At 43.9% G+C, this 20,327-nt stretch overlaps 1 protein-coding gene across 1 annotated transcript in view; it reads right to left on the reverse strand.

The window, feature by feature from the left end:
- The window catches only part of GALNT10 (polypeptide N-acetylgalactosaminyltransferase 10), a 195,972-nt gene extending 183,422 nt beyond the window's left edge, over nt 1-12,550 (reverse strand). Inside the window, exon 1 of the mRNA XM_027766965.1 lies at nt 12,488-12,550. Within this exon, the coding sequence (XP_027622766.1) occupies nt 12,488-12,550 (63 nt within the window). The remainder of the gene's footprint in view (nt 1-12,487) is intronic.
- Nucleotides 12,551-20,327: the final 7,777 nt, after the last annotated feature.

Genomic DNA, 20,327 nt, shown 5'->3' on the forward strand with positions numbered 1-20,327 from the left:
CTTTCCATTCTATCCCAGCAATGCAGACAGAGCCTCAGGTAGTGGGAATAAACTCCTCTCCTGGAGCCTACTTGGCTGGTGGAAGAAGGGTGATGAAACACATTTTCTCTTGTTGGGAGCTAAATACAGAGCTGCAGAAGGAACGCACTGCAGTGGCCAAAGCCTCATCTCCTCATGATACAAGAAGTCTGGGCAAGATTCCCAGGGGGTTTTCAGCCCTGAGGAACCTCCCTGGAGTCTTGATCTCACAAGCAATGTGTGGTGCTACTGGAAAAAAGCGAAGAGCTCAGGTCCCTCCCTGCTCTGGGGCTCAGTTTCTCCACCTGTAGGGTGAATAGTTTTGAACCAATGCTTGTTCTTTATCGCAAATCTACTGATAAGACCTCAAAACTGTTTTTTGCCCTTTCTCTGTCAAAAGCCAAAGACAAGGGATGAGTTGAAGACTTTCGATGGTGTCTCGTAAAATGACTTTAACATTGTCAGGAATCTTTATTGACCTCTGAAGTCAAATTCCTCAAGGCTGTTGGCTGGACACAGCTGTTTGATAATGGGTCCCCTCCTCCATCCCATCTCACACTTCTTTGCAGTTAATAAGGCTATCCCATAAGTCATCCCATGAGAGAGAAGAAAGGGAATGGCCGGTGTCTGTACTTTGTGCAGAAGCTGGTTCATAAAGCGATATTTATACATTCCCTTTAACCTGACACTGCATAAGATCTATTACCAGTTAATTAAATTGTAACCGTTTTATACATTGACTTCTGGTTGTGATCAGCATCTAAATTTACAGATCCAAGAGGCTGCATTGACTTGCGTGAAGAAGTGAAATAATATTCACTTAAAAGAGCATTAAATTGTGCAGAACCATCATAAGCAGTCAATAAAGGCTTCATGTTAACCAGAATTTAAAGGGATGGTATTTGCTACTGTACTCCCTTGAGAAACATATGCTTTTAAAAGTTATTTCCTATCCCTGAATTCCCTGAGACTGGAGTGGTTTTGACAATTTTCTGATTTGTTTAAAATGAACGATTATAAAACTTCGTTAGAGGCATTTGCATTCATTTAAGAGGGGGTGCGTACCAGGTTCTGCCACTGTCATAAAGGGAAAGGAGACAGGAGACTAATTAAGCCACAAAGACTCAGCCAGGAACCTCAGTTCCAGAGGCATAATCTCCTTTGCCAGGCGCGGGGCAGATGACTGGCTTCAGCTCGCTCCAGCCTCCTCGGTCTAATCCTCCCTCCTCAGCAAGAAGCATTCCGGCAGTGTCTGGAATAATAATGTAATTATGGACAACCGAAACACCTCATCCATGAAGGACGGGGATTTGGATCCTTTCAAATATGGGAAAGAGAATCAAAGTCACCAAAGGATGGTGTCTTTTGGGGGGGGTGGAGGGAGTTAGAACTCCATCTTTTTTTTTTTTTTCCCCTGCTAAAGTATACATGCTTCTCAGAGGGGAAATAACTGCTTTCAACCAAGACCTGATGGCTAGTTAAGCCAAAGTGGGCCCTGCACTCAATCGAAAACCAAAGCGTAAATCTTCAAGTACATTTCTCCCAAAAGCCAATTTTTTGTGTTTTTGTTCTCTCCCTTCATGTTATTTCCTCGGGCCTAGGTTATGAAGACCTCTTGGTTCTGAAAGAAAAGATGTCGTTTTGATGGACAGAGACTCTGTTTTATGAATTTGGTATTTCTTAGGTTTAGCATAGGGACCGACAGAGAAGGTGCCAACGCAAATGTAAGCCGGTGTCAGTTACACCTCACGCCCTTTACGTTAACTCTAACCTGGCTGCTTCCAATGTGGGAGCAAACTGTTTTGCAAAACATTTTCATTGCAGGGTTTTATAAGAATCATGACAACCAGAAGCCCCAAAGCACAACCCAGAGCTGTGATTTTCAAACAGCATTCCACAAAGGCTTAGGGATTCCACATGATTTAGGCTGTTCTAGGGACGGGATGGGAAGAGCTGAGTCCCACCCCGTGTCCATTTCAATCAGTGCCACTCACTTCCACCTGCTGTTTATACTAGACCTTCGCAGAAATTCTCTTTGGAAGAAAAAGTATCTGCAACTATATAGTCAGATAGTCTCAAAAGTATCTTCCCGTGAGAGAATTTTCTGAAGTTTGTTTACTTATTTATTCATTCATTCATTCTATGAGAGAATGAAGGAGCCAAACAGACAGGTACCACAACAGGTCTCGATACCATGTTCCACCCCCAGCCTCACCTAGCCAGAGATCACGGGTAAGCATATGCCTAACGCACTCAGGGAGATCTCTGAGGGAGAATCTGGAAGCTTCCTTTACGGGATCTGCCATGCTGAGCATCATGTTTTACCACTGCAATACCATCAGGCCTTTCTTACAAGATATTTATTAATTGCAAGGGGAAAAAAATATGCTGTAAAGGGTAACTACACTGAAGAGATCTGGCAGACATCACCTCGACTAGGTGATCAAAGTGACATCCCCGGTAACACAATGCCAGTACTGTTCTGACATGGTGCCCTGCAAAGGGCATGTCCTGCAGTACCACAAACGCGTCAAACGAGTCGTGAGAAAACATAAGACAAAGCCAAACTCTACAAAGTAATTGGCTACCCTTTTCAAAATTGGCAAGGCCATGAAGAGTAATGAAAAGACTAAGGAAATGCCATGGATTGGAGGGGACTAGGGAGACAGGACAACTAAATATATTGTAGGATCCTGGATTGGACACTGGAACAGAAAACAAAGATGTTAGTGGGAGGAACGACTGACATTCAAATAAGGTCTGTACATAAATTAATAATATGGTCTCAATGTTAATTTCATGGTCTAGATCATTGAACTATGGTTATGTAAGCTGTTAACATCAGGGGAAGCTGGGTAAAGGGTTCAAAGGACTACTTTTGTAAATTGAAAATTATTTCAAAATAAGAGTCAAAAACATGTCTGCAACTAAATAAAGTTTAACAAATCACCATTCATGAGACATACAGTTGGACTTTTGCTTGGGATGACCTTCAAATATGATAGACGTGCTTCAAGGGGTGCTAAAAGCAATTCCACTTCATGATCAAAGCCATGAGTTCTGAAGAGTCATGAATAGTGAAGCCATAACGCCCTGCACCTGCTGGCAGAGGGGTGGGGGGGCAGTCCAAAGAGCAGGAAGCAGTAAGACTTCACAGCCATAAGCAGGCTGACTACTCTGCACTAGTGTCAAGAAAGCACAGACAACCTACATTCTTAGAAGTGACAAGGGTCATGGGCTAGGATCAATGACCACACTGGTTGATGTCCCATTTTACTAATGGTCAGATTCCCAACGATTTCACCAGTTTCTTCCCAGTATGAGTCTCCCACTGGACAGGTCACATAGCCCTGAACTTATTTTATGGAAAAAAAGGAAGATCCCTGTCTTGCTAAGTCTACTGATTTAGATATACCTGTGACTTTAATGTTATTTGTTTAAAAAGCTTGACTATCTGGTTTCTCGTGCCAATGCCCAATTATCTCCTAAACATAATGTAAAGACTGACCAGTGATGGAGAAGTGCTCAATGTAATGCACACTGAAGAAGAAAAAAAGCACTGGGGTTTGGAGACATTTCCTGAAGAGACAAAGAGCTTCAGTAAGCTTGGAGAGCATTTGCGGTCTATTTTTCCCTAAAGGCACATTGATATGTATGGGAGGAAGGAATGGAAGAGGAGAGGAAGATAAAATCTGGATAATATTGGGTCACTGGGAAAGTCATGATACATTTTTGCATAGAAAAACAAGTCATGACTTCCCCAATAACCTAACAGCTCGAATTGGCTCAGATTTTATCTAAAATATTCCTAAGAATTTTGTATTCTTGTCCATAATATACTTGTATGTTTGTTTTCATATGAAAAGTATACACCCTCCCAACTCAGGTCTTGAAGAGAAGAGTCGTATTTATGCTGTAGATTCTCATACCTGCTGGCAGGTACTCTAAGTTCTAGAAGCATGATACAAAATGGCTTAGAGATGTTAATTTATGTTTATTGGATCAGTGTATTCTGGTAGTGTAAAAAATTTTAAAAACCAGATTTAAATCTTAAAAAGCACAAACATATCTGCAGAACCCACTCATCCAGAAAACCTCACTCCCTAATGATGTCAGATAAATGAAACACTGCTCCACCAGGAAGCTGTGTTAAGACCCCAGGAATCTATATCGTACATATATTAGTTACACATGGGAAAACAAAGCTTGCCCTTTCTTTTTCTATTATAAAAAGTGTGAGTTTGGCAAATGTCCCAATGGTCCTTTTCTTTTTTTAAAGGCAACATCTGAACTGCTGATAACATAACTCAGCTTCTGGGATTTTTTTTTTTTAGGGCTGGTCAGAGAGAGAGAGACAGAGATGGTGAGAGGAAAAGTGAGAAGTCACCCCCCAGGGGGATGGCCAAACTGCAATCCCTTCTCCGTTTTCTTCCCAGGATCTTGGACATACACACACGTGCATGCATGCATGCAAGCACACACACCTGGCATGATTTTCAAGCCACCGGGTCCAAAACTCAAACTGTGGTCAGCCAAGTGCAAGCCCAGTGATGTAACCACTATGCCATCTGTTGGCCCCCATAACTTGTTTTTTTTTTTTTTTTGAAAATTCATATTTGGTCTTATAATTTTCTTTGAAAACCAAGATTCTTATTAAGGATATTTTTTAGTCCTCAGGATATTTAATAAACATTAAAATGGCTGTTGTTTTAAATATAAGAGCAGGTAACTATGTGCCCAGCCTTCATCCCCTACTTTTTTTTTTTTTTTTTTAGAACTCTCACCCTCATCTTGGGGAACCAGTCTTTTTCCACTATTAGTCTTTGAAGTTTAGGAGGATGGCATCTCCTTCTATCCCATGAATGGAGACTTGTCCTATATACGACAGAATGTAGAAATCCTCTTGACCACAATGAAAAATTCAGAGGCATGTGAACGACCCAAAGAAGGCACAGCATGCTGGCCCAGGGATTTTGATTACAAGTCTCAAATCAACATGGAGCATTTTCTTTCTGCTTTGGCTCCACACAATAGAAAAACAGCCTGAAGCTACTGGAGGCTACTTATTGCCAAGAAGAGAAGAGCCTCTTTGAGAAGAAGCAAATGGCATCCCATGAAGGTTACTGAAGACAAATAAGCTTCTGGACCCAACCATGCCTAAGGTTAGCACATCCCAGTTTTTTCAACGACAGAAGCCAATTAATTCCTTTGTTTGTTTTTCTTTTTTGCTTAAGCCACTTTGAGATGAGCTTCTGTCACTTGCAACTGAAAGAGTCCTACTGAAAGAATCCTAACTTAAATGTATTTTTAGATAGAAAGCATTGGGAAGGTACAGATAAAAGTGGATGTTTCTAGTCCTTAAAACTCAACGTTAAGATCTAGAGGCAGGAAAAAAAAAAAAAAAAGATCTAGAGGCAGGCAAGTCTAGTCAGGTCACAGGGCATGAAAGCATAGAGAAGAAAAAAGTTAACAAACCAAATTGAAAAGAGACTCTGCAATTGGCCAGATAAGTGGCATGGGCCAATTGCTAAACTCAAGCCTCAGTGTCTATGACTTTAAAATGCAGGTGACAACTTCACAGTGTTCGTATAAAAACCGAAGAGCTAATGGATGAAACGGCTAAGCACTGACCAACCCAGAAAGATCATTTTTCTCCTTGGCTTGAGTGAAAGCTGTGAAGGAAGGGGATGGTATGCCCAGGTGCTATTTGGAGAGTAGCTGGGTTTGGGGAGACATCTGCTGAAGCCTACAGAGAAGCACTGACATCAGAAACATCTGTGGGGACCAGCAGTTAGCGTAATGGCTATGTCGCTGGACTCCCATGTAGTGGACCGCGGTTCGACTCCCAGACCCAGTGGCTTAAAAAACACCGGGCGCATGTGCTTGCATGCCCAAGATCCCGAGAAGAGAATGGAAGAGAAGGGATTGCGGTGTGTCCATCCCCATTAGGGGGTGATTTCTCGCTTTCTGTCTCTCTCTCTCTGTCTTTCTGGCGAGTGCAAGTGCCCTATAGCAAAAACCTCTCCAAAAAGAAAAAGAAAAAAAAAAGAAACATCTGTGGCTGACTGGTACAAGAGAGAAGTCCAGCCATCTCATCTAAACACGGTGGCAGTGTTTGAAGACAAATACGTCAACAACCAAACATCTGATTATAAGCCACATCACTAGCCCTCTCTTTTTCATCAGCTGCTTACTCTAAACATTTAAGAACATGATGGCATTCATCTAATGGGCCTTTTGGGGTCTTATTTGTTATTATGTTTTGATTTTTGTTTGTTTTTATGCCAGAGGGTGTGAATGCTCTCACGAGAAAGGAAGAAGGAAAAAGAAAGAAAGGAGAGAGAGATTTCTTGCCACAATCCTTTTTCCTCCGATTCTCCATCCCATCGGGATCCTGGGCAAGTATGCATGCACTTGAAATGTTTTTCAAGCCTACAAGGACAGGACTCAAACTCTGATCAACTGTGTGGGATCCAGCTCCCTTTGCATTGCCTAACCTGTTACGGGGCTAGCTGTAGTATTAGGTTTGTCAAAATTTGCCCCTGTATTACACCTAGAAAACTCCAGTCCCAGGTGATATGAAATAAATGCATGAAATGAATGGAAAAAAGTTGATGAAAATAACTGAAACAGAATGAGACAAATCAAACAAACAAAACGTCATCTTCAATCTCCAAGAGACCACACAGGTTTTTGTTGTTGTTGTTGTTGTTTTTAAACATAAATAGCCGATGTTTAAAAATCCAGGAAGTTCTCTTAAAGATCCAAATGTCCAACTTCCCTTGAAGAACCAGAGACCTGGCAAGCCCAGCCCTATGGTCCTGTAGGGCAGCTGCTGGCCCGAGCTACACCGCCAGCAGCTACCTTTCTGGATGACACAGCACGTGCTCCTGCCCATCACCCCCTCACCAACTCTCCCTGAACTCCTCTAGGGAGTCTGTTACCCTCAAGAAAGGAAAAACCTGGGACCTCTGGAGGCCCTCCTTGGTCAACTTCCCCACTCTGAAAGGAAAGTTACATGGTTATTAAGGAACAATGGCTTCGGGACTAGCAGGTGGCACAGTGGTTAATGCAGCAGGTGGCACAGTGGTTAATGCAGCAGGTGGCATAGTGGTTAAGGTGTTGGGTTCCCACATGGCTGACAGGTTCAAATTCCTGGCCTGGAGGCTTGAAACTCACACCTGGAGCTGCCCCCAATCCATAGAGAATAGAGGAGAAGGGATTGTGGTGTGGTGATCTCTGTGAGGGACGATTTATCACTTTCTCTCCCTTTCGAACTCTGTCTCTGCAGCAAGTACACATGTCTTATATATAGCAAAGATCTCTCCAAAAAGAAAGAAAGAAAGAAAGAAAGAAAGAAAGAAAGAAAGAAAGAAAGAAAGAAAGAAAGAAAGAAAAGATAAAAAGAAAGGATGGCTTTACTGACAATGGATGCACAACTGTGAATATACTGAAGACCACTGAGAGGTGACTTATGGTATGTGAATTGGAAAAGAAGGTGAAGGAGAGAAGGGAGGAGGGAGAGTAGGAAAGAAAGGCTTCCTGGAGGGAAAAGTCTTCACCAAACTGGTACTAACAAGGCCTGCCCTCAGTAACCTCCAAGCTTCCCCTACTCCCTGGGAAAGAAATCTGGCTTTTAGCCAGCCACCAGGGAGAGAAAGTAGAAGGTAAACTAGATCTGGAGGCAGGAGACCCTTCTGTCATTTTTCGACCATTTTTGTATAAATCAGTCTGCCTCTCTGTCTCATTGTCCCTACTACAAAATAAAAACGATAACCACTGAGCTGCTTAGGTCAAGCATACTTCTGACCAAGAGTAAAGACAATGTATATGAAACTTTTTTTTTTTAAACTGTAAAGGGTCATATCAAATGTATGACCCCGTGACATCACATCTCTGTCCTATGCCCGTGGCAGACAGAGTTCCCCATCATGACACATCTCACTGTGGCAAGCACTGCAACTGCTCATCTGGGAGTCCTCTTCCCCTCTGCCACATTAGCGGAGTCCTGATTTTGACACACGTGCCATATTTCCCTCCCATAATTGAGGAGTGAGTCTGGACCGATCTTGGTAGTACTACTAGGGACAGGTTCGATGATAAAACCAACTCAAAGGTCTGCTGGGGGTTACAGACAGGGTTTGGGTAAAGGATTTCATTGCTGATTAAAAGATGACCATCCCCCTCCACACACACACACACACACACACACACACACACACACACACAGTCTTCTCTGCTCTAGTCAGGAATTCCAGCAGGAACCCTGTATCTCAGAAGGACAAAAAGCAGTCATGCTGAGGATGATAGAAAGCGACATAGGGAGAACCTGGTCCTCTGTTACCTTATTGGGCTGCTACATTAACCAGTGCTGAACCTGTCCTGCCCCTGAACTTATCATTATTCTAATGTACTAAATGCTCTCATTGTTTTGGTCTTTTATTTTATTTCTTAAATTGTCAGAATGTGCATGCCCTCCAGGAGAGAGACAGAGCTAGAGAGGAGGAAAGTGAGAAAGCATTCCTCCACACACACCACGGGCCATGGTCAGGCCTCAATCCCTTCTCTTCCATTCCTCCTTCCATTTGGGATTTTGGGTATGTCTGCACACATGCTTGGCCTGTTTTCCAAGTCTCTGGTGCCAGGACTAGAACTGCACAGTTGGCCATGTGGGGTCCAGCTGACTTAACCACCAGGTCACAGGCTGGCCCTTGTTTTGGTCCTTTTGAATTAGGTTTTATTACTTGCCGCCCAAAGCATGCTGATTTATAAACCCATGAGCTATGATGTGGCCAGAGAGTCTTTCTTAACATAACACTACAAAGGGTCATTATCAAATGATCAGAATTATGACTTGAAATAAAAATGAATCTGCCTTCCTAGGGCTATGTACTTTTTTCCAACTACAGATGCCAGTAAAAATTCCTCATTTGATGTTATCCCTTCCAGGAATTCATTATTAATAAAAGTTACCTGAAGACAGAGAAAAAAAAAAAAAACCTACAGGAATACTGGGACCAAAAGGGCTGCATAAAACAAAATATCTTCAGGTAAATATTTCTCTGCCAACAGGAATAATTCTTCAATGTGATCTCAATATTTATGAGCCTCTCCTACATATGTAAGAGGCACTAGAGGAATTAAAATGATGAAGAAAAAAAGATAGCAGTGAAAACAATCCTTTTTCACTATCTCTGAATACCCACAGAACCACACAAAGCAACTACATGCAAAACCCATGGGGAAACATGTACAAGCGAATTAGTCAACAAGGCATCCTCGTGAACCCTGAAACACAAGTGGGTAATTGCAAACCACCGTTAACCGTGTGGTCTGCAAGTTATTGGCGTCCATACAGAAGGAAACAGTGGCTACCAATCCTGAGGGCAGAACACTAAAACGGCCACAGGTACGCACCCCATGTGGGACGTGCTCTCTCTCCCTTCCCCTAGTGAGCACACACGCCTTCTGGTAAGTTAAAAAAAGAAAAGTAAACAGACAGAGTAGAAAGCAGAACAGCATTCCTAAACGAAAGCATGCCCAAAAGACATGCTCACAAAATAAATAAAACTGGAAATTCATTAAGAGACAACAAAAATATCCAAGACATGAAATAACAATAGAAATCAGAAAGGCTCAAATATGAGGCCAAAACTTCATCTAAAAATGAGAAATTTTAAAAAGTCATTTCATAGGGACCAGCAGTTAGCGTAATGGCTATGTCGCTGCACTCCCACGCAGTCGACCACGGTTCGCGTCCCGGACCCGGTGGCTTAAAACTCACGCCAGGCGCATGTGCATCCTGAGAGGAGAATGGAGGAGAAGGGATTGTGGCGTGGCCATCCCCCCTGGGGGGTGATTTCTCCCTTTCTATCTCTCTGTCTCTCTCAGTCTTTCTGGTGAGCGCACACGCCCTATAGCAAAAAAAATTCTCCAAAAAAAATTCTAAATGAAGAGCAAACTAGAAGAAGCAAGAAACTTAAAACAAACAAACAAACAAACAAAAACAAAAAACTTAATGGCCTAACTAGGTGAAAGGAAGAAAAAATTTTAAGCAAAGAAAAGATGGTGGCTGGGACCGGCAGATGGCATAATGGTTACATCACTGGACTCCCATGTAGTCGATCACGGTTCGAGTCTTGGACCTGGCAGCTCAAAACTCACGCTAGGAGCATGTGTATGTGTGTCCAAAATCCTGAGAGAAGAATGAAGGAAAGGGGATTGTAGCATGGCCAACCACTGTGGGGGGTGATTTCTTACTTTCTGTCTTTCCATCTCTCTGTGTCTCTTTGGTGAGCGCATGCACTCTATAGCAAAAATCTCTCTAAAAAATAAAGAAGAGATGGTGGGCTGGCCCTGTGGCCTGGTACTTAGAGTTAGATCTCACATGTCCGACCACACTGTTTGAATCTGAGTCCAGGGACTAGAAAAACATGCCAGGCACGTTGTGTGTGTGCGCGCGCATGTCCCTAAATCCTGACGTGATGCAGAAATGGAGGAGAAGGGACTGCAGCGTGATCACATCCCATTAGGAGGTGCTTTCTTCCTCTCCTTCTGCCCCTCTGTCTTTCTGGTGAGTGTATATACCTTCTGGAAAAATAAGAAAAGGAAAAGAAATGGGGAGGGGAAACAGGTAAAGAAACAATAGAAATTAACAAATGGTGAAGACAGTCAGTGAAAGAAGATTTAACATGAAGTTAAGAGAAATCCCTGAAGAAGAAAATCGAAGCCAGGTTTTAAAATAAAGACTAAAATTATAATTAAGAAAAAAATTTCCAAACTTTAAGAAAAAAAAGTTGAAAATGCAAATTGAAAGAATACACCGAAAACTAAGAAAATGACCTTCAACAACCAACACTAACCCATAATCCAGCAAATTTACTAGAAAAAGAGGAAGGAGAAAGGAGAGGAAAGGACAGAATTAGAATAGTGTAAGACATGTGTCGTGCCTTTTGAGACAACAGCACAGCAACACCTATATTCAGGCCAGCAGAGTCAATGACGTAAATCAGATCTAGTCTCCGGATCCAGCTGCCAATTTGCAGAAAATACACAAAACCGAGGAACATGTTAACCATTCTGAGTGTGCAATCAGCAAAATCCAAATGGATGAAAACTCAACAAGTCTGGATTCTTCTATAGATATCTTAAAAGGAAAAACAAAAAAGAAATGAAGGGGTAACTAGTAGATTAAGAACCTCTTTAAAAAGTTACATTGAAGGACCAGCAGTCAGCGTAATGGCTGTCACTGGACTCCAATGTAGTCGACTGCGGTTCTAGTCCTGGATTCAGTGGCTTAAACTCACGATGGGTGCGTGTGTGTGTGCCCAAGACCCCAAGACAAGAAGGAATTGCAGCACGGCCATCCCCCCTACCCCCCCGGAGGGTGATTTCTTGCTTTCTGTCTCTCTGTCTCTTGTGTCTTTCTGGCGAGCGCACGCACCCTATAGCAAAACCACTCCAAAAAAAAAAAGTTACATTGAACAATGGGTAAGGCTAAACCACTGGGGACACACATTTGGTTGATGAATTTGTCTTTAAAAAGAAAAGTGATTATTGTAAAAGTAAGATTACTGTCAAGGAGAGAGAGGGCACCGTGACTGGGCAGCTCTTAGCTGGTGGTGGCTGCAGGAGGTTTACCTTATAAGAATTAACTGAATTTATGGTTATTTTGTATGGTTTCCTCTATCTTGGATTTTATTTTGTAATAAAAAGAGAGACGGGAGGAGGAAGAGAAAGGCTGTTTCTGTTTCTGTCTCTGTCCCTCGACATGTTTCATGTTAAGAGTTAGGGATGATGGACAAGGTGTATTCCAGATACAGGGAACAGCCTTGGCAAGCCAAGGAAGGAGAAACGAAAAGTGTGGGAAACTCTGGCAGTAGCGAGTGGTCCTGTTTGGCATGCACAGAACAACAGGAAATAAACCTAGGAAAGGTCATTTAAGGGCATACTGCAGAAGTCTCATTATGTCGTGACAAGACATTTGTGCTTAATGTCTTAGGCAGAAGAAGAAAGATAAATGTTTCTCAACAAAGGATTGTTCCTTGGATTGAGTCACCCCAGAGGTCATTTCTCACTCCAACTCCTTCTCGCTTCCTAAAAGAACTATGCGCTTTTCTGCAGTTACCCATCCTCTAGGTTTCTGTGTCTACATGTGATGTCTGGAGCTGCAGCAGCTATCTTGGTACGACGAGAAACTTTAATCAAAGGAGAACATGCTGAATATAGCAAAGGACAAAGATGACAGGAATATGAATCTCAGATGATGTTGCTGAGCCAGTGAATTAATTAATCAATCCACCCTTTTGTCAGGATTGTAGTTTGGTGAGATAAATCTCTGTAACTCTTAAATGAGCTGAAAATAGCCAAAAATATGCCTGGGTTTTAAGGAGAATAATCATTAAGAAGTTCACTTCCTAATTATTAAAGTCACTTATAGGTAACACTCAAATAAAGACAGAATGCTTACAGTCTCCACATCCTCGGTGATCTGGAGAGCTCTTGTCCCACCTTGCCCTGAACACTCTCCCATTTCCACAGAAACACATGGAGTATGCCAGCAGTCAGCTTAAGTTTACCACTTAATCACACAAGTCTTGCTGGCGTCAAGCTCTTAACGCAGTTGATCCCAGGGAACGGGGAGAAAAATGAAAAGGAAATAAAATTGAACAGTTGCCTGCAGAGAACACCCGCAGTGTGTGATTGATTTCCATGTAATCTCCATTTGTCTCCCTGGAATTTCTTCAGCAGGTCTCTGGCACAGGGTCACAGGGAAGTTCCACACTGCTTAGGCCCAGAGTTTCGGAGAAGAAACATTCCCTTACATGCCTCTGAAGGACAAGGAGGCCACGATGGGTGATCTGAGGGGGAGCAAGGGAGAGAAGCGTTTCTTCTCTTTGCCCACAGGCAATACTCAGGCCACAGGTCGCTGCAACCAAGCTGGACGGTCAGCCCTATCAGTGAGTCTACTGGGAGTTGTAGCTCGAGCTGGTGAGTGCCTGTGATCTGAGAAGGGATGTGCCCATGTCTAGGGTGTCTTCAATCTACCAACCTCTCAGGGCAGACCTCTTGTTATAACGTGGGGTTCCTTCATGGACTCATCTGTCCTAAAAACCACACAGGAGAGCAAGTGACGTGGTGGGGGACTCTCAGTTTGGGGACACCGGTGGAGACAGAATAAAAGAGTAGAAGAGAATAGAAGGGGCAGGGTGCCTGTTGTCATTTCAAAGTGCCACCTCTTTTGTTTCTGTGATGCTTCCTGAATGTTCTCGGAGATGTTCGCGCTGCAGTGTGCATTTTACCCGGTGCATCTTTGCCCACTGACTTGGAGCTTGTGTGTTCAAAAAGGATGGAGTTAACATCTAGGGCAGTGGTTGTTTTTTTTTTTTTGTTTTTGTTTTTGAGAGATATTTTTGCTTTAGGGCGTATGTGCTCACCAGACAGACAGAGACAGAAAGTGAGAAATCGCCCCCTACAGAGGGTGGGCATGCCTCAAGCCCTTATCCTCTTGGGATTTTGGGCGCGCACGGTGCATTCACCCAGCATGAGTTTTAAGCCACCGAGTCCGGGACTTGAACCACTGTCGACTCTGTGGGAGTCCAGCAATATAACCATTATGCCATCTGCTGATCCCAGGCAGTGGTTCTTAAAGTGTGATCGCCTATTCCACAGCATCAGCATTCCTGTGAAACTTGCCAGACATGAAAATTCTCAAGCTGAACCCGGGACTACTGAATCACAGCTCTGGGGGTGGAGGCCAGAAGTGTATGTTGGAACAAGCCCCCAAGAAGATCAGACTTAACAATCTCATTATGCAGAGAGGGACAGGGCCTGCCCAGGGGGACTTAGAGGAGCTTATCTAAGATCAAATAGCTGGAAAGTCTTTGCAGAGCCAACTAGAATCCAGGTGTGACTCATTACATCAGGAAAGGAAGCAAGGTTGCAAGGGCCAGCTCCGGCTACTTCAAACCCAGTCTGCACCAGTTCTAGTGTTTCTATATCAGCCCCAACAAGTCGCCCGGAGCCTAGACACTTCCACCTCTAATACAGGATGTGGAACCAGGGCTGGCCTTCCCTCCTGACTCCTCTGTGTGGCCAGCACTGGAGAAGAGTGTCCACATTTCACTCAGTGGCCCGAGCCAGAAACCCAAGGGACAATGGGAAAGAGAGGTCAAACGCAGGTGCTCAGGAAACAGACTGCAGGTTTAAACCTAGCTTCATGACTTGTTTGCTGTGCCACTGGGGACAAGCGTGTGTATGTGGTACTTGAGGCCGGGTCTCACGGCGTCACGCTGGCCCTGCCTCAGCTTCTTGAGAAGCTGAGACGACGAGAGCACACGGCAGCACCTTGCTTTTCAGAGTGGGCCAGGAATCGAGGCAGGGCCTGTGCTGTGGACGAGTTTCAACCTCTGAGCCCGTCTCCTCGGCTCTAACATTGGGATGGAATAGCACCTGTTGCTGAGGACTCAGTGTGTCACCGAGGTCACATGCTAAGTGCTCAAGGCACAGCAGCCGTCACTGCTGTCCACACTATCGCCTCACCCCGGCCTCCTCATGGGCCAACTGGTGACCAAGGACACTGACTTCACCTCTGTGTCCCTGCACCCGTTCCCTCATCTGTGTCTGCAGGTCCAGATGCACTGTGACTGTTGTGGCTCTGGTCCTCAACCTATCCCCCAGTGCCACTGCACAAATCTTCAAACAAGTCTTCTGCTTCCAGGCTGCTCTCCAGGCTCACAGCCCAGTGAGTTTTCTAAACTGCAAAGTGGAGTGTTTGTTCTGCTGCATGAATTTCTAGAATCGCTGCAGCAGCGGGGCCTGAGGTATTCAAGGTATTCAGCTGCTCCTGGGCAGAACCCACAGGCCCCTGCTGGGCGGTACCCCTATTTATCTTGCATCTGGTTTCCCCCCACTCACCCCCATGCTCTGTACCTAATTACCTTTAAGACCACCCAAACAGTGGATGTTTAACTCTTCTGTGCTCTGTTCCCTCTGCCAGGAATGAACCATCTGCCTGGCAATCCCATGGTCACCTTCCAAGTCTTCGCACAGTGTGGGCACCTCCTCGGAGCCCTGTTCCCAGGAGAAGTGGCTGCCTGCTCCTTGCCCTCCCTGCTGCTGCTCCTGCTTCGCACAGCACCTGTTCCACCTTGCCAGGCTTAACATGTTTTCATGTCTGCCACCCTGGCTGTCTGCCGAATTGTCACTCTCCTGGACAGAGAAAGCATTCTACACTTACATATTAAGTGGATAAAACCAAACTCCCCTACTCTCATCCACCCCAGCTCTATCCTCTGGCTCAGAGGATAAACTACCTCTAGTATTTCCCCAAAAAAACCTCTCAGATGTGGAACTGCATCTCACTTTTGAAGCAAACTAAGACGATTCTCCACATGAGCTGGCAGTGGTTATACAGTGCGTGAAAGAAAAAGTACATGAGTCTGAACTGGTGAAACAGAATTTTATGACTTTTGACTAAAACATTACTGATCTTCTATGCTTTGTTTTCCGGAGTTAAGGAGTTTTGTCTTCTCTTGAGCTGTGGACAGGTCCATGTGCCTACTGTTCGAACAGAATCCTAACCTGTTTCCTGGCTTTAAGTCTTAAGCAAAGTTCTCTTAACATTTTTTTGATTTTGATTTATTAAAGCCTTTCTTGAAGTTAAAAAATTTATTAAAAAATACTTATTTAATGATCACAGTAAGCCATATAGCCTCAGCTAGGTGCTACTTTATAGTATATTCATTCTACCCATAGTTTCATGCCTAAAGCAATATGTGTTCACAGATATGTAAATATCTGCTGAACTTGCTATTGGAAGCATTTAGATTAACTAAAATATTTTGTGACTCAATGAAATGGGGGAAAAAATTAAAAAAGAATGGAAAGCAACTATAGATACCAGATATAGAGTGGGAGGAGAGTGGGATATGGCAGAGGGTGAGTAATGGGGAACCATATATATATATATATATACACACACACACGCACAAGAAACAAAAAATGCAAAATTATTTGTTGACAATAACATTTATGATTAAGTCTTCATATTTCAGGAATTTCAATGCTTATTAGGCCACCGGTGACTGCAACAATGGGATCAATTTATAATGCATGTCAAACAATGGCTTAGAGGAAGAATTCTGGGCTTTAGGGTCAGTTTACCCCAACCAATTTTTTTATTTTGGAGGGGTTTTTGCTATAGGGCACATGCACTCACCATAAAGACAGAGAGAAACAGAGAGACAGAGAGCGAGAAATCACCCCCCAGGGAAGATGGCCACGCTGCAATTCCTCCTCCTCCTCCATTCTCCTCGGGATCTTGGGCACACACGCACATGCACCCAGCGTGAGTTTAAGCCACCGGGTCCAGGACTCAAATCACCGTTGACTATGTGAGAGTCCTGTGACATAGTCATTACACCAAGTGCTGGTCCCCTCCCAACAACTTTTTGAAATGACTATGGGCAGCAACTCCTTTCCCGGATTATCTTTGAGAGGCTATAACAACTTAATAATAAACTTTGTCAAGTGACAGTTACTGTTTAAAGAATTGACTCTATTAGTTATCTTGATGTTGCCATACAGAACGATTATTCTCTCTATTTTTCGGGTGAGAAAATAGACACAGAGTAGTTCAGCAATCTGTTCAAGGCCATACAGCTACTGAATAGCAGAACCAGGAGTGAAAACAAATAGTCTAATTCTGGACTGTGCATCACAAACCACTATGCAATATTGCCTTCTTTGGTTAAATCCCAAACACAAAGAGAGTTGTTTACTTGGGAAGGAGCTGGAGACTCCTAGCATTAAGTCCTAAGTTCAAGAGCACCTGGATGAAGACAGGAAGAGACCTAGAAATTTGTTCAATGAACATTGCCTCTTATGTGCCTGTTATGGGACTGGCAAAGTGTTCAGGAGGAGAAAGGGAAGGGTAGAAAGTAAAAGAATCCCAGTTCTTTTTTTAGAGATTTTTGCTACAGGGCACATGTGCTCACCAGAAAGACAGAGAGATAGAAAGCGAGAGATCACTCCCCAGGGGGGATGGCCATGCTGCAATCCCTTCTCCTCCATTCTCCTCTCAGGATCTTGAGCACGCACGCACATGCACCGGCGTGAGTTTAAGCCACTGGGTCTGGGACTCGAACTGCGGTTGACTACATGGGAATTCAGTGACATAGCCATTACATTAACTGCTGGTCCCAAAGAGTCCCAGTTCTTAAAGGAACGTAGAGTAACAGTGACAGTAACAACGTACCAGGCATTCTGCCAACTGCCTTCATTCATTATTTTATTTGTTCACTGCAAAGTAGGTGTCGATGATAAACCATTTCGCAGGCAAGGAGAGGTGGCACCGGGAGCTGAAATAACGAGCTCAAGGAGGCATCGCTAGGAAGTGGCAGAGCGAGGATGCGAACACAGATCTGCCTGTGTTCTGGGCTCTGTGCTCTTAACAACACTGATTTACTAAACTCAGGAAAACAACTCAATCTTTGAAGAATCAAAAGACTAGACAATAGGAGAAATTACAAAGCTATATGAGCCCAGGGGTGAAAACAATGGACTAGACAAGCTTAAAGCACTTTTTACAAAAGTTTTAGCCATAGGGCCTGAGGGAAAGTGAGAAATCACTTCCCCAGGGGGCATGGCCATGCCACAATCTCTTCTCTTTCATTTCCTCCTGGAATTTTGGCCACCCACGATCATTCACCAGCATGAATTTCAAGCCACCGGAACCAGGACTCGAACCACAGCCAACCATGTGGGAGTCCAGCGCCTATATCACTTTTAAGAGGTGATGACTAATTCCTCTAAGGAGGCTGATAAAAAAGGAGGGAGGACTTTACCATACTGGGATCTGTGCTGGGGGAGGAGCTGAGATAATCTCAGACATTGCAGGCAGACCACACCGTCATCCTGGCAGGACTCTGAGTGCCGGGCATAATCCCACAAATGAGAGTCTAGAGCTTTCAGTAGAGGGACAGGAGGACAGCAGAGATTTGGGGACTTTAGCCTAGGACTGGGACTCCCAACAGGAAGGACTTATGCCCCCACAGAATCATGATTATTATTAACCCTGGCAAAAGGCACCTGGATGTACGCACCAGAGTACTCAAAGAAGAAGACACAGGGTGAGCAGGAAGACAGGTGCCTTTGGGGGACACCACAGAGATGCCTGTCCGTGCTGCAGAGGGCCCAGGCTCAGACCAACAATTCCCCAGTTCCCACGGTGACCTCGGGAGTCTGTAAAAATGCAACCACCTCAGCAGGTCTGCGGTCGGACAGGGCACTGCACGTCGGACATGCACCCTCCTCACACCAGATGGTTCTCCTGTAGGGGGGCCTAGAAACAATGCTGAAAAATAATGATTTATCGGAAGACTCCGGAATTAGACTGGGAGGAGCAGAAGTAAGACTCCAGCAATTATTCTTTTGAAACCATGCAGCTTTGAGCAAGTCATTTAAAAACTCCCTGAGATTCCATTTTCTAATCTGCAAAATCGAGATATCTCACGCTACCCCCTTCACAGAGCTGGCCAAATGAGAAAGACTGTGACACAGGGGCAGTGACAGTGATGGTGATGAAGAAAAAGAAGCATGTTCCCAGGCTCCGGAATCCTCTTAATACCACTTCCAAGTCTTGAAGTAGCAAAGAGGAAAAAAAAATAAGTTATTTAAAAAGTCTGCCAGCTCCAACTCTCAGGGTATATACTGAGGAAATAACGGGACAAAAAAGCTAGTATGTGTTGAGGATGGCCACCGCATGTTGTTTGTGATCATGAAAAACTGGAAATAGTCTAAATGCCCAATAATATAGGAAAGGTTAAATGAACTAGGGTTTATCTCCCAAATAGGAATAGTACCCAGTGTTTCTTTTTTTAGGTTTTTCTTAATAAGTTATTATTTATTTAATTGTGTGTGTGTGTGTGTGTGTGTGTGTGTGTATGCGTGTATAATTTAATTTTAAACATTTGACTACGGAGGGAGAGAGAGAGGAAATGAGAAAGCAAGCCACCAGGTTCAGGACTCAAACAGCGGTCAGCCATGTGGGAGTCCAGCATCTTAACCACCACACCACGTGCCAGCCCCAGTACCCCCTATTTTAAAATAATGATGCATAATTCTATTCATTTACAATAATTCCCACTGACAATATATTAAGTGAAAAAAGTGAGTGAACTTGAACTTCTCTATAATCTAGAATCTCTTTAAAATAGATAAATTACATATTTTAAAAAGTGGGATGAGAAAGATATGATGCAACTGTGGTATCTCTGCGTGGTCTTATCACTGGGAAAAGGAAAATCTCACCTTCTGCTTCTGAGAGTCCATCTCTCCTCTCCCCTGGGCTCTTTCCACATTCCAGGGACTGTGGGCCAACTGTAAGCCTGTAGCTTGGCCTCATAGCTGGGCCCAGCATTCTAAGGAATTGCCAAACCCCAAACCAATGCTCTTCAGGAATGGGCAGCGTAGGACCTCTCCAGTGGGGCCTCATTTGACTATCAAGGGCACATTCTTTCCGTGAGCATTTCCAGATCAGTCAAAAGCGAAAATGACAGGAGTTTGAATTAGACCATCCATCAAACAGAACTCTTAATGGGGTTCAGGATCTCAAAGCAAGACTGCGAGCTGTTTACTGGGCATTTAAGCTCTACCCAACACTGGAGAGTTCTATTATAAATATATTCCGAGCATTCTCTCACTGGATTTCCACAATCTCACAGGAAAAATACCTGTATTCCTGCCCCCTCCCAAGTCACAGATGAGTATATCTGAGGTTCTGCTAATGTACTTATTTTTTTACTTGTACAAGGACACAGAGAGAGAATAAGGGAGAAAGACCCCCCCATACACACACACACACCTCACCATGGGCATTGTCACTCCATAATTCCTTCTCTTCCATTGCTCCATCCTATCAGGATTTTAGACACACACACACACATGTTCCCAGCAATATGTTCAAACTGCCAGGGCCAAGATTTGAACCCAGTCAGCCATGTGGAATCTGGTTCTCTTAACCACCAAACTCTGGGGCCAGCCCAAGGCTCTACTTCATCTTGTCTAGGTCACAGAGCCAGGAAGTGGCTAAGAGGGTCTCAACTCCAGGTCTAACTGCTGGACACCACAGAGAAACTGGATCTTCTCAGCTTCAGCACCTTGAATTTCTCTTCTGTTATTCAAGGAACTAGACTCTTGCCAACACCCAAGATTCCTAAATAAAGTACTTACAGCTACCCCCTGAGTCACTTTTCCCAACCTCCCACACTCTGGTTCCCAGCCACAATATAAAACTTGCCTTCAGTCAC

The sequence above is a fragment of the Tupaia chinensis genome, unplaced genomic scaffold (genome assembly GCF_000334495.1).
Source record: "Tupaia chinensis unplaced genomic scaffold, TupChi_1.0 Scaffold143796_1, whole genome shotgun sequence".
In the NCBI taxonomy this organism is placed as follows: Eukaryota; Metazoa; Chordata; class Mammalia; order Scandentia; family Tupaiidae; genus Tupaia; species Tupaia belangeri.